Raw genomic sequence first — 11,110 nt, forward strand, 5'->3', positions numbered from 1 at the left:
CCCCACCCCCAGTGTCTGGGGGGGCTGCCCCAGCGGTGCCCCCCCAGGCTCCCCACCCCAGTGTCTGGGGGCTGCCCCAGCGCTGCCCCCCCAGGCTCCCCACCCCAGTGTCTGGGGGCTGCCCCAGCGCTGCCCCCCCGGGTCCCCCACCCCAGTGTCTGGGGGCTGCCCCAGCGCTGCCCCCATCTCCCCACCCCAGGGTCGGGGGGCTGCCCCCGCGCTGCCCCCCCACGCTCCCCAACCCAGTGTCTGGGGGCTGCCCCAGCGCTGCCCCCCCAGGCTCCCCACCCCCGTGTCTGGGGGCTGCCCCAGCGGTGCCCCCCGGGTCCCCCACCCCAGTGTCTGGGGGCTGCCCCAGCGCTGCCCCCCCAGGCTCCCCACCCCAGTGTCTGGGGGCTGCCCCAGCGCTGCCCCCCCGGGTCCCCCACCCCAGTGTCTGGGGGCTGCCCCAGCGCTGCCCCCGGGTCCCCACCCCAGTGTCTGGGGCTGCCCCAGCGCTGCCCCCGGGTCCCCACCCCAGTGTCTGGGGCTGCCCCAGCGCTGCCCCCCAGGTCCCCCACCCCAGTGTCTGGGGGCTGCCCCAGCGCTGCCCCCCCCGCGCCCCACCCCCGCGTCGGGGGGCGGCCCCAGCGCGGCCCCCCCAGGCGCCCCACCCCAGTGTCTGGGGGCTGCCCCAGCGCTGCCCCCCCAGCTCCCCACCCCAGTGTCTGGGGGCTGCCCCAGCGCTGCCCCCCCAGGCTCCCCACCCCAGTGTCTGGGGGCTGCCCCAGCGCTGCCCCCCCGATCCCCTCCCGGGGCCTCGGAACAGCGCGGGGGGGGGCGGGGACCCGGCCCGAGGAGCCCACCCCGGGTTTTCCCCGGAGCCCGGTGCATGCCGGGATAGCAACCCCTCCGCCCTGGGGCGCGGGGCATGCTGGGAACGGAATCCCCAGGGCTGCCCCTGGCCCCCACTGCGCATGCCCGGGAGGAAGCTCCCTGCGCTGCCCCCTCCTCTTCCTGGCACGGGCTCCGCTCCGGAGGGGGGAGGGCGCGAGGGGCCGCCGCGAGACCCCCCCGCCCCGCCATGAGCCGAGGTAGGGCCCGGGCTCCCCCCCCCCCGCGCGGGGCGCCGGCTGCTCCTGCGGGGCGGGGCCGCGGGGGGCCGCTCCGTGCACGGGCCGGGGGGGGCAGCCCCCCCTGCAGGGCCCCGGGCCGGGGGGCGTCCGGGGGCAGCCAGCCCGGCCCGGCGGGTCCCGTGTGCTCGGCGCTGCAGGGACGCGGGGGGGCCGCTCCCGGCACGGGCCGGGGGCAGCCCCCTGCAGGGCCCCGGGCCGGGGCTCCGGGGGTACCGCGCCCGGCCCGGCGGGTCCCGTGTGCTCGGCGCTGCCGGGACGCGGGGGGGCCACGCCCTGCACGGGCCGGGTGGGGGGGCAGCCCCCCCTGCAGGGCCCCGGGCCGTGGGGGCTCCGGGGGCAGCGAGGCCGGCCCGGCGGGTCCCGTGTGCTCGGCGCTGCAGGGACACGGGGCGGGGCCAGCCCGGGGGTCCCCGCGCGCCGGTCGGTCCTGGCCCCGAGGGTCCCGGGGTCGCAGCGGGCTGCTGGGACTCGGGACCCCCGGCTGCCGGCCCTGGCTTTGTCCCGCCTCGCCGGAGGGTGGCTGGTGCCTCTGAGATGGGGGGAGGGCCCCAGGTCCCGTAGCCAGGGTCCCGGCAGCCCCATGGGGGAGTGGAGCCTAGTGCAGGGGGCCCTGGGCCTCCCTCCTGCCACCTGCATAGATCAGAGACTCCTTGGGGACCGGGTCACATCTGGGCATGTACAGCGCCTGGCGCGGGGCATCGATGCCATCCCGGCCCGCTCCCCAGCTCCCCCCTCCCTGGGGCTGCGGGCTGGGCGGCGGGTGCATTTGTCCGGCTGTGCGGGCGACTCTCTTTAGGGTACCGGGCCCAGCTGCAGCTGGCAGCCCCCCGGCTTGGCGCTGCTGCCCTGGGTCTGAGCTGGGGGCCTGCAGCGTGGAGCTAAGGGCTGCTGGGCTGGGACCTGCAGGAGGCTGGAGTCCTGCAGCTGGTTCAGAGATGGGACAGCAGCCCTAGACCTTGGGGCGCTGCTTATTTAGCAGCTTGAGCCCTGTTTTCTCCCACTCCCGGGTACAGTGGTGCCGCTGGCGTATAGTGCCCCTCCCTGGGCCTTGTTGGGCGCTAACAGACGCTGTCCCTGCAGGACTCCTGGGACCCTGCAACCAGCCCCTGCTGTCCCACATAGGAATCACCGGGCCGGACACTGAAATGCAGCCACCTCTGGGGTGCAATGTGGCAGCTGTTTTAACCCTCCCCAAAGACCCCTGGGGGGTGGGGCGGGAAGGGAAATACTATTAATTGAGTCTTCCTGTGTTTTTATCCTGTGGATCATCCTCAGAAATCTGGACTTCCAGGGCCCCGATCCTGGCAGCGTCCTCTTGGCGTGGGGGGCGCTGTTAGGTTGGGTATACAGGCTGTGCCGAATCCCAAAGGCGGAGCCGGCCTCCCATCCCAGGCCCCTCGCCTCGGCATTTGGGCAGAGAGAGCTGCAGGCCGCATGAGTGTCCCGGCTTCCCACCTCCGAGCCCCTCGGTTTGCATTTTGAGCCCCAGAGCTAGCGAGAGAATCCCGCCCCATCGCAGCCCCGGGAGCCTGGAGTAAACCCTGCCTCTCCTGCTGCTGCCCGGCCTCTGGCGGCTCGGATGGACCTGACCGGCTCGCCGTGGGGGCCAGTTTCGGAGGCTTCTGGTGCATTTCACAGCAGAAACGCTGCTGAGCTGTAGCCCTCGGGAGGCAGGTGCTGGGCTCGCTGGGGAGCCCCAGTCCTCCCGTGCTTGGACCCCGCAGCACCAGGGCAGGTCCCTGAGGCCACTCGAGTGACACCTTCCCATTGCGGGAGAAGACACGGCCCCTACATCGACCTGGGTGCCTCCTTAGCTCGCCCAGGGGAGGGATGGGAGCCAGGATCCTGGGTCTGGACCTAGCTCTGGGATCGGGGGACTAGTGGTTAGAGCAGGGGGCTGGAGCCAGGACTCCTGGGTTCTCTCCACAGCTCTGACTCACTATGTGCCGTCTGACTAACCCCCTTCTCCGTCTGTGTCCCCATCTGTAGCCCGGGGGTAGCAGTGACGGTCCCTGCGCCCGGGACTCAGTGCTGCCCTGTGCCTAGGAGCTGAGCCCGCCAGGCACGGGCCTGAGCTCAGACCTCAACAGGGAGGAGTCAGGTCTCTGCCGGGCACCCCAGGCCCTGCCCCGTGGGCCATGGGGGCTGTTCACCCTGCTGAGGCCGGCACTGAGGCAGGACCCTCCTTCCCCTCTTCCAGGCGTGGGCTAGTATCGGCCGCGGCGAACTCGCAGCTGCGGAGAACGGAGCCGCCAGCGCTTCCCGGGCAAGGCTGCCTGGCCATGAGCGCAGGAGGGCAGCGTGCGCGCACTTAACGCCAGCATGTTCGCAGCCATGAGCAGGTAGGAGCCAGACCCGGCCCCCGCGCCGGGGCCCGGCGGGGATTAAAGGAGCCAGCAGCTGTTTGCCTTCTTGCTGCAGGGCCCGGGCAGTGGTTAGTAGGTCAGGCACAGCCGGGGATTAATGGTGTGTGTGTGTGTGGGGGGGGATTACAGGACTCTATGGTCTGGAGGAGCGTGGGGATGAGAACATGCAGGCTTCTGACGCCCCTCACTCCCGACCCGCAGCCCCTGCTAGCCCGGCCCTGGGCTCCCCCAGCTCTGCCAGTGCCCCTCACTCCCGACCCGCAGCCCCTGCCAGCCCGGCCCTGGGCTCCCCCAGCTCTGCCAGTGCCCCTCATTCCCGACCCGCAGCCCCTGCCAGCCCGGCCCTGGGCTCCCCCAGCTCTGCCAGTGCCCCTCACTCCCGACCCGCAGCCCCTGCCAGCCCGGCCCTGGGCTCCCCCAGCTCTGCCGGTGCCCCTCACTCCCGACCCGCAGCCCCTGCCAGCCCGGCCCTGGGCTCCCCCAGCTCTGCCGGTGCCCCTCACTCCTGACCTGCAGCCCCCTAGGTGTTCCTGTGAGCAACTCCCTGGCTGTTCCCTGAGGGGAGCAGGGTGACCCCTTTGCTTGCTCAGACTGGTTCCTGCTCCCAGGAGTCTTTGGGCAGCTGGATCCAGCCCCGCCCATGCCATAGCCCCTCCCACTGGATCCAATAACTCCTCCCACTTAGCCCCTCCCACTGGGTCCCATAACCCCTCCCCTTGCTTGGCGGGGCCGGTCTGTCCGTCCCGCTAACCCAGCGCCCCGGCAGGTATCCGAGCGAGGCCGGGGCACAATGAATGGTGGTGATGAGCCCGCTGGCGGAGATCCAGGTGGGTGCCCGGTGGCCGTGCCCGTGGGCTGGCAGCGGAAGGTGGAGGAAGGCGCCGTGCGCTATATCAGGTAGGGCTGCCCTCTCGGCGGTGGCATCGCTTCCCCCCCCTCCCCGGGACGGGCCCGGCAGCCTGCCCTGACCCCCCCCCCCATCCTCTCTCAGTCCTAGTGGCACGAATCTCACCTCGCTGGAGCAGACCCGCGCCTACCTCCTGACAGACGGCACCTGCAAGTGTGGCCTGGAGTGTCCGCTCAACGTGCACAAGGTACCCGAGGGACCAGGGGCCGGGCAGGCTGGGGGCTGGGGGCCGGGGGCTTGGAGCCTGGGTGGGTGGAAAGAGGACTGGGGTCCTGGGGCCAAGGCGGGCTTGGGGCCGGGGGGCCTGGGGCCGGGCAGGCTGGGGGCCAGGGGGCTTGGAGCCCAGGCGGGAGGACCTGGGGCTCAGGCGGGCTGGGGGCATGATGCCCCTGGGGGTCTCACCCTCCAGCTTTCCACTGGCTTGGGGGCTGCAGCCTGGGGGGACCCAACTCCAGTCCTGGGGGATTCGCCCCACGCGAAGGGGCCTGGGACGGGCACTGCCAGGACACACTGCCCTGGGCTCGGCTTCCTTGTCCTCCTCGGCAGCTGCTGCGGGTCAGGAGTGAGGGTCAGAGTGGGCAGGGGCTGGGGACGTCCCCCCCCCCCCCTCGCAGCTCTAGCCCAGCCCTGGGTTCCCCTCCCCGCAAGCTCTCCCAGGGCCCCCCAGGATGCAGCTGTGACATCCTCTTCTGCCCCCGGCAGGTTTTCAACTTCAACCCGGTGGCCGTGGTGGTGCCGCGGGGGGGGGCCGGGGCCGGGGCCCGGGGTGACCAGGACATGACCAAGCTGTGCAACCACCGCCGGAAAACCGTCGCCATGGCCACCCTGTACCGCAGCATGGAGAGCGCCGCGCCCCTGGGCCTGCCGCACCTGGGCCCAGGTAACAGACAGCCCCCGGGCCCCCCCTCAGCTCCTTCTCCTCAGCCTGTCTGTGCCCCCAGAGCCCCCTTCCCCCGGGCCCCTCCTCCCCGCAGGCCCATCCTCCCCTCAGCTCCTTCTCCCCTCAGCCTGTCTGTGCCCCCAGAGCCCCCTTCCCCCGGGCCCCTCCTCCTCCTCCCGGGCCCCTCCCCTCAGCTCCTTCTCCCCTCAGCCAGTCTGTGCCCCCAGAGCTGCTCCTCCCCAGGCTGTCTGTGCCCCTGGCCCATCCTCCCCCCGGCCCATCTGTGCCCACCCCTCCCCCAAGGCCCATCCTTCACTCCTGCCCCTCCCCCGGCACTGAGTCCCCCGCGTTTGTTGCAGGGGCCGGGCTGAGCCAGACGTACCACTCGGGCATCGCCAGCCGCCAGCAGCCAGCGCCTTTCGGCAGAGCGCCCGGCCCAGAGGGCGAGGGTCCCGGCAAGCCCCAGCCCATGGAGAGGGCCCCAGCGGATCCCTGCCTAGCCTGCCCCGGAGACCGTCCCACCAGCACCCGGCCCAGCCAGGCGTCGTCCTTCCCACGTCACCACGGCGCCCTCTTCGGGGACGTCTTCCCGGGCAGGACGCCCTGCGTCAGCTCCTCCAACGGCGCCTACCCCGGGCGCCCGGCCTGCCCCCTGCAGAGCTTTGGCCTGGAGCCCCTGGACGCGGCCCCCCGGCCCTTCCCCCTCAGCTCCCCCTTCCCCTCACCGGACGAGATGGTGCCACCTGCTGCCCCCAGCCCACTGGGGAAGCCTCCGGTCCCCGCCACGCCGCCCCCCGAGGGGGCCCCCGCCTGGAGCAGCCGCGCCTGCCCGCTGCCCGCAGGCGCCTCCCTCGGCAGGCTGGCAGCCTCCGCCACGCTCTCCTCTGTCTCGTCGCCAGGGGGCAGCGCCGAGCTGTCCCCCCAGTGCTCCCGCCCCTCCTCCACCTCCTCCGAGCCTGGGGGGCCCCCGCTGGGCCCCCGGCCCTGCAAGGACGAGGCGGCCCCCAGCAATGCCTTAGCCAACCAAAGCAGCAATAACCCACCAGTGCCCTTAGGCGCCGTGCCCGAGGGCAAGGGGCCGCCCGGCTTCCTGGGGCTGCCCCTGAGCCAGCTGCTCCAGCAGCCGGGCGCCGCCTCCTTCCCCGCCAGCAGCCTGCTGAGCGCGGCTGCCAAGGCCCAGCTGGCCAGCCAGCGGCGCGCCGACGCCGAGCCCCCCTCTAGCACTTTACCCGGGCGCCTGCTGGGCTCCAACGTGCTGCTCTCCGGGGTGGGCGGGCGGGCGCTGCCCAAGCCCCGGCGCCAGCGCCGCGCCCCCACCGTGCTGCGCCTGCTGAAGGACTCGCAGCAGGGCCCGGCCGGGCCGGAGGAGGCCCCTGCCCACCGGGCCCGGCCCAGAGAGCAGCCCCCCCCGGGGGGCGCCCCACCCCCCGGAGAGGCCAAGGGCAGCCCCCTGACCCCTCGCCCCCAGCCAGCCGCTGTCGTCCCTGCTGAGCCTGCTGGGCGCCCAGCCCCCCGGCCTGCCCCCGCTGCCCCTGGGCGACAGCCCCCCCGGCCTCCTGCCCTCCTTCCAGGACTTCAACAGCCAGCTCCTCAGCCTCTTCAGCCAGCTGGCCTCCGCCTCCTCCGACCCGGCCTCAGGGAGCCCCCCCCAGCCGAAAGCGCCCGCCCCCAGCAGCGCCGCAGGTAGGGACCCCCGGGGAGTGAGAGCCGGGCAGGGGATGGGGCTGGCTCAGGGGAACTCAGGCAGGGCTTTGGCTGAAGATGCCAGAGCCTCAGGGCAGGGGTGGGGGGCATGGGGTGGGAGGCATGTGCTGGGGGGGGGCAGCACCCGCCGGTCCCCTCTGACCCAGCCCTTCTCCCTTGCAGGTGCCACCGTCTCGGCAGCCACCACCAAAGCAGCCTCGGGCTCCGGCCCCTGCAGCGGCGCCGGGGAGGGCAGCCTGGGGGGCCAGCGGGGCCTGCCGCCCCCGGCCCCCGAGCCCTTCCCCTTCCTGGGCCAGGAGCAGGTGCTGCCCTTCGGAGGCGCCCTGCCCCCTGGCCTCCTCCAGGGCGGCTTCCTCGGCTCCTTGCCCTTCTCCCTGGCCCTGAGCCAGCCGCAGCTGCTGGGCTGCCCGGGGCAGGGGGAGGCGCCACTGCCCGCCCTGGGCCTGCCGGGCGAGCCCGAGGGGCAGGTGCTGCAGACCCTGCTCATGGCCTCGCTGCTGCAGAGCCAGCCTCAGTCGCCCCTGCTGCCCCTGGGGGGCCTCGGCCTGCCCGGCCTGGACCTGCTCCAGCAGCCCGGCAGCCTCCTCCCGGCCCTGCTGCCCCTGCCCGACCCGCCCTGCCAGGGGGACCTCCCGGACGGGCCCCTGCAGCCCCTGCTCTTCCCCGCGCTGCCCGCCTCGCCCGCCGTCTTAGCTTTAAACTCGGCTCTGCTGGCTGCCGGCCTGGCAGCCCCCGACGCCCAGGTAAGGCCGGGCCCCGGGTGGGGGTCGTGTCTCAGTGCTGGGGGCGGGGAAAGAAGCACTTGGCCCCTCCGTGGCCAGCCAGGCTGGGGGTGGAGGGGCGTTAGCCCAGCCCTGCTCTGTCTTGGGGGCTGGGGGGGGGCGGTGGCCCCAGGTGGGCTGGGGGGGACCCTGCTCTGTCTTGGGGGCTGGGGGGGGCGGTGGCCCCAGGTGGGCTGGGGGACCCTGCTCTGTCTTGGGGGCTGGGGCAGTGGGGGGCAGTGGCCCCTGGTGGGCGGGGGGGGGCGTCATCCCAGCCCTGCTCTGTCTTGGGGGCTGGGGCGGTGGCCCCAGGTGGGCTGGGGGGCCCTGCTCTGTCTTGGGGCTGGGGCAGTGGGGGTGGCCCCAGGTGGGCTGGGGGGGGCAGGCTTCATCCCAGCCCTGCTCTCTCGGACCTGATGCTACGTTCTGCCCCCCCCCCAGCCTGGCGTCGCCGGCTCCCCCATGGCACCTACCTCGACCGGCACGACGCCCACGACTACTGAGGCCCCCGAGCCCCCTGGCGCCTTCGGCAGCGCCCCGGTGCCCCCCAGCTCCTCCGGGAGGCTCCACCCGCTGCTGCCCCCGCTGGTCAGCCCGCTGCTGAGTGCTGCGCTGCTGGGTGAGTGGGGCCGCGGTCGCTGGGGGGGTCCCCACCCAGGACTCCGCCCCCCACTGACTCTCTTCCCCCCACCCCCAGGTGACCTGTCGGCGCTGGGCCCCCTGGGGGCCACCGGGGGCCCCCTGCTCCAGAGCCAGCCGCAGCTGCTGCCTCCTGCCCTGCCAGCGCCCCTGGGCTTCCAGCTCTTCCAGGGGCAGCCCCCCGTCCTGAGCCCGCTGGGCAGCTCCAGCCCCCTGGCCTGCCTGCTGCAGGTGAGTGCCGGCTGCGCGGGGGGGGCCTGTGTTTTGGGGGAGGTGGGAGGGGGCTGTGCGGGGGGGGCGTGTTTTGGGGACGGCAGTGGGGGGCTGTGTTTCGGGAACGGTAGTGGGGGGCTGTTTGGGGGGACAGGGGGGCTGTGTTTTGGGGAAGACGGGGGGAGCTGTGTTTCGGGGACGGTAGTGGGGGGCTGTTCGGGGGGGCGGGGGGCTGTGTTTTGGGGACGGCAGTGGGGGGCTGTGGAGGGGGCTGTGTTTTGGGGCAGGCGGGGGGAGCTGTGCAGGGGGACGGATGGTGGTTTAGGCAGCTCTGGGTGGGACATGTGATGCAAATAATTTAGCATATGCAGCCAGCTAGGCCAATAGCTGAAGTGGGGGGTTCAGGGGTGGGGTCCCCCACCTTCCTGCCGGGCCTGCCCCCCTCACGGCTCTTCCCTCTCCTCCCCTGGCAGCTCAGCCCTGGGTTCGGCGCCCCCGAGAAGCCGGCACCGAGCGAAGGCCCCTCCCCGAACCCGCCCAGCGTCCCGGAGCCTGAGCCGCCGGCCCCCTTCGCCCCCTTCTGCACGGACGCTGCCCCCCCTGCCCTGCCAAGTGCCTTAGACTCCCCTGCAGTGCCCAGGGCCACGGACTGCCCGGCCACAGGCCCCCTGGAGCCGGCCGGGCCGGGCCAGCAGGGAGCGCTGGGCTTTGCCACCCCCGTGGGCCAGCTGGAGAGAGGCTCCAGGACCCCCCTGAAACGGGCCCGGCCCAGCGGGGAGGGGCTGAATGGCAACATCCCCCCCCGGGCGGCCCCCCGCAGAACCAAGAGCGCCCGCCGTGGGGCCAGGCGGGGCCGCGGGGCCTGGGGGAGCCGGCGGCACTTCAACGGGCAGGCGGGTGAGCCAGGCGAGAAGGCAGCACCCTCGGGGCACTCGCCCCACCCGGCCTGGAGGTGCAACGGTGAGATCCCGGTGCCAGGCCCGGCCAGCCCGCTGGCCCCCAGCAAAGCAGAGGAGAGAAAGGTACGGAACGGGGGGCCCCTCGGGCAGGGCAGGGGCCCGGGCAGAGCCAGAGCTCACCCCTCCCCATGCCTGCAGGGCTGGGGGGGGAGTCAGGGCCGTGCCCGACCCAGCCACGTCCTTTGTCTTTGCAGGGGAACCCTGGGAGGCTGCGCCCGTCACGCCGGGGCCGGAGGAGGAAGGTCAGGTGAGTGTGGGGGGAGACCTGGGATCCCCTGGGCCCCCCCCCCAACCCTCCAGGCAGGTGCAGTCTGCCCCATTCCCTCCCCCCTGACGTGCTCTGTCTTTGCAGCGCCCCCCGGCCTAGCACCCGCCTGGAGACACCACGAGCGAGGGGCCCAACCGCCGAGCCAGGCTCCGTCCCCACCGTAAGTGCCAGCGCTGGGCAGGGGGCGGGATGGGAATAGGTGCCCCCCAGGGGCGTCTGGGCCCCTCTCTCTGTCTCATTCAACAGCCACGGGCGAGGGGCTGAGCCCAGAACAGGCCCGGGGGGGGGAATTTGCCCCAGTTCGGGGCATCGATCTAGCAGCCCCCTCTCTTCTCACCCCGCAGGAGGACGGCGCCTCCGGGCGGCGCCCCCGGCCTGGCCGCCCCGCCAAGAACCGCCGCAGGAAGCTGGTGACGTAGCCTTGGCCCAGAGGTACCAGGGGAGGCGAAGCCGAGCGAGGCCCGGCCACCCACAGCCAGGAACGAGCCCCCGCCGGGGGCGCCCTGGGGACAGTGGGGGGCCCGGAGCAGGTGCTGTTGCTGGCAATGGGCACTTCCCGCTCCGCCCAGCAGGAGGCAGTGCCGGGCCGCGGCCTGCCAAAGCACTTCTGAAGCCATTCTGCAATGCAGGGAAATGCCAGGGAGCCGTGGCAGTGCTACGGGGGGGCACGAGCCTGTGCTGCCCCCAGACTGGGGCCGGGGCTCCCAGCTGCTGCCGTTCTGCCCCCCCCCTCGGTATCAAGGCTGTGGGGGGAGGGCTCCTCCCCTACCTCAGGCCTGCGGGTCTCAGCAGGGCCAGGAACGCCTCAGGGGTTAGCTTACCGCCCGTCCCGCTCACCAAAAACCCCCCTGGGCAATGGTACAAAGCAATAAGTGTGGCCCCGGCCCGGGCATGGACAGAGCCTGGGGGGTACCTGGCCCGGGACGCCGGCTCAGCCATGGGGCACCGGGCCCCAGCCTCCTTTTTCCTTGTTTTGAACTCCTCCGAGAACACTCAGGTCCGGCGGCTGGCGGGGCCCGGCCGCGCCGCCAGCGCCACCCACCCACACTACGCGCTCCCAGGCCGCTGGTGGGAATTATGCAAAGCGGGGGCTGGGCCCTGCCCCCCCTCACCGACAGGGGCCTTGCTTTGGTAGAGGCTGGGACCGGCGCTTTCCCATGGGAGCCACTTAATTTAACAGCTGGGGGCCGAGCGCCGCTGGCTCTTCCGCGGGGATTGGGGGTGTTTTGTATCAATTATTAAAATGTGTATTTAAAAGCCTGCGGTGTGTGGCGAGTGCCGGGCCCCCCCCCCCCCCC

At 73.2% G+C, this 11,110-nt stretch overlaps 1 protein-coding gene across 1 annotated transcript; it reads left to right on the forward strand.

The window, feature by feature from the left end:
* Positions 1–829: 829 nt before the first annotated feature.
* On the forward strand, positions 830–11,106 carry MBD6 (methyl-CpG binding domain protein 6). The gene is made up of 13 exons (XM_039514737.1): positions 830–1,073; positions 3,316–3,457; positions 4,248–4,378; positions 4,473–4,575; positions 5,091–5,268; positions 5,628–6,947; positions 7,135–7,715; positions 8,175–8,352; positions 8,431–8,603; positions 9,059–9,607; positions 9,739–9,791; positions 9,897–9,972; positions 10,157–11,106. Exons 3-13 carry the CDS (start codon positions 4,272–4,274, stop codon positions 10,229–10,231), a joined length of 3,393 nt encoding a protein of 1,130 aa, XP_039370671.1. The 5' UTR covers positions 830–1,073; positions 3,316–3,457; positions 4,248–4,271; the 3' UTR covers positions 10,232–11,106.
* The last annotated feature ends 4 nt before the right edge of the window (positions 11,107–11,110 follow it).

This window comes from Mauremys reevesii, linkage group 25 (assembly GCF_016161935.1).
Source record: "Mauremys reevesii isolate NIE-2019 linkage group 25, ASM1616193v1, whole genome shotgun sequence".
Taxonomy (NCBI): Eukaryota; Metazoa; Chordata; order Testudines; family Geoemydidae; genus Mauremys; species Mauremys reevesii.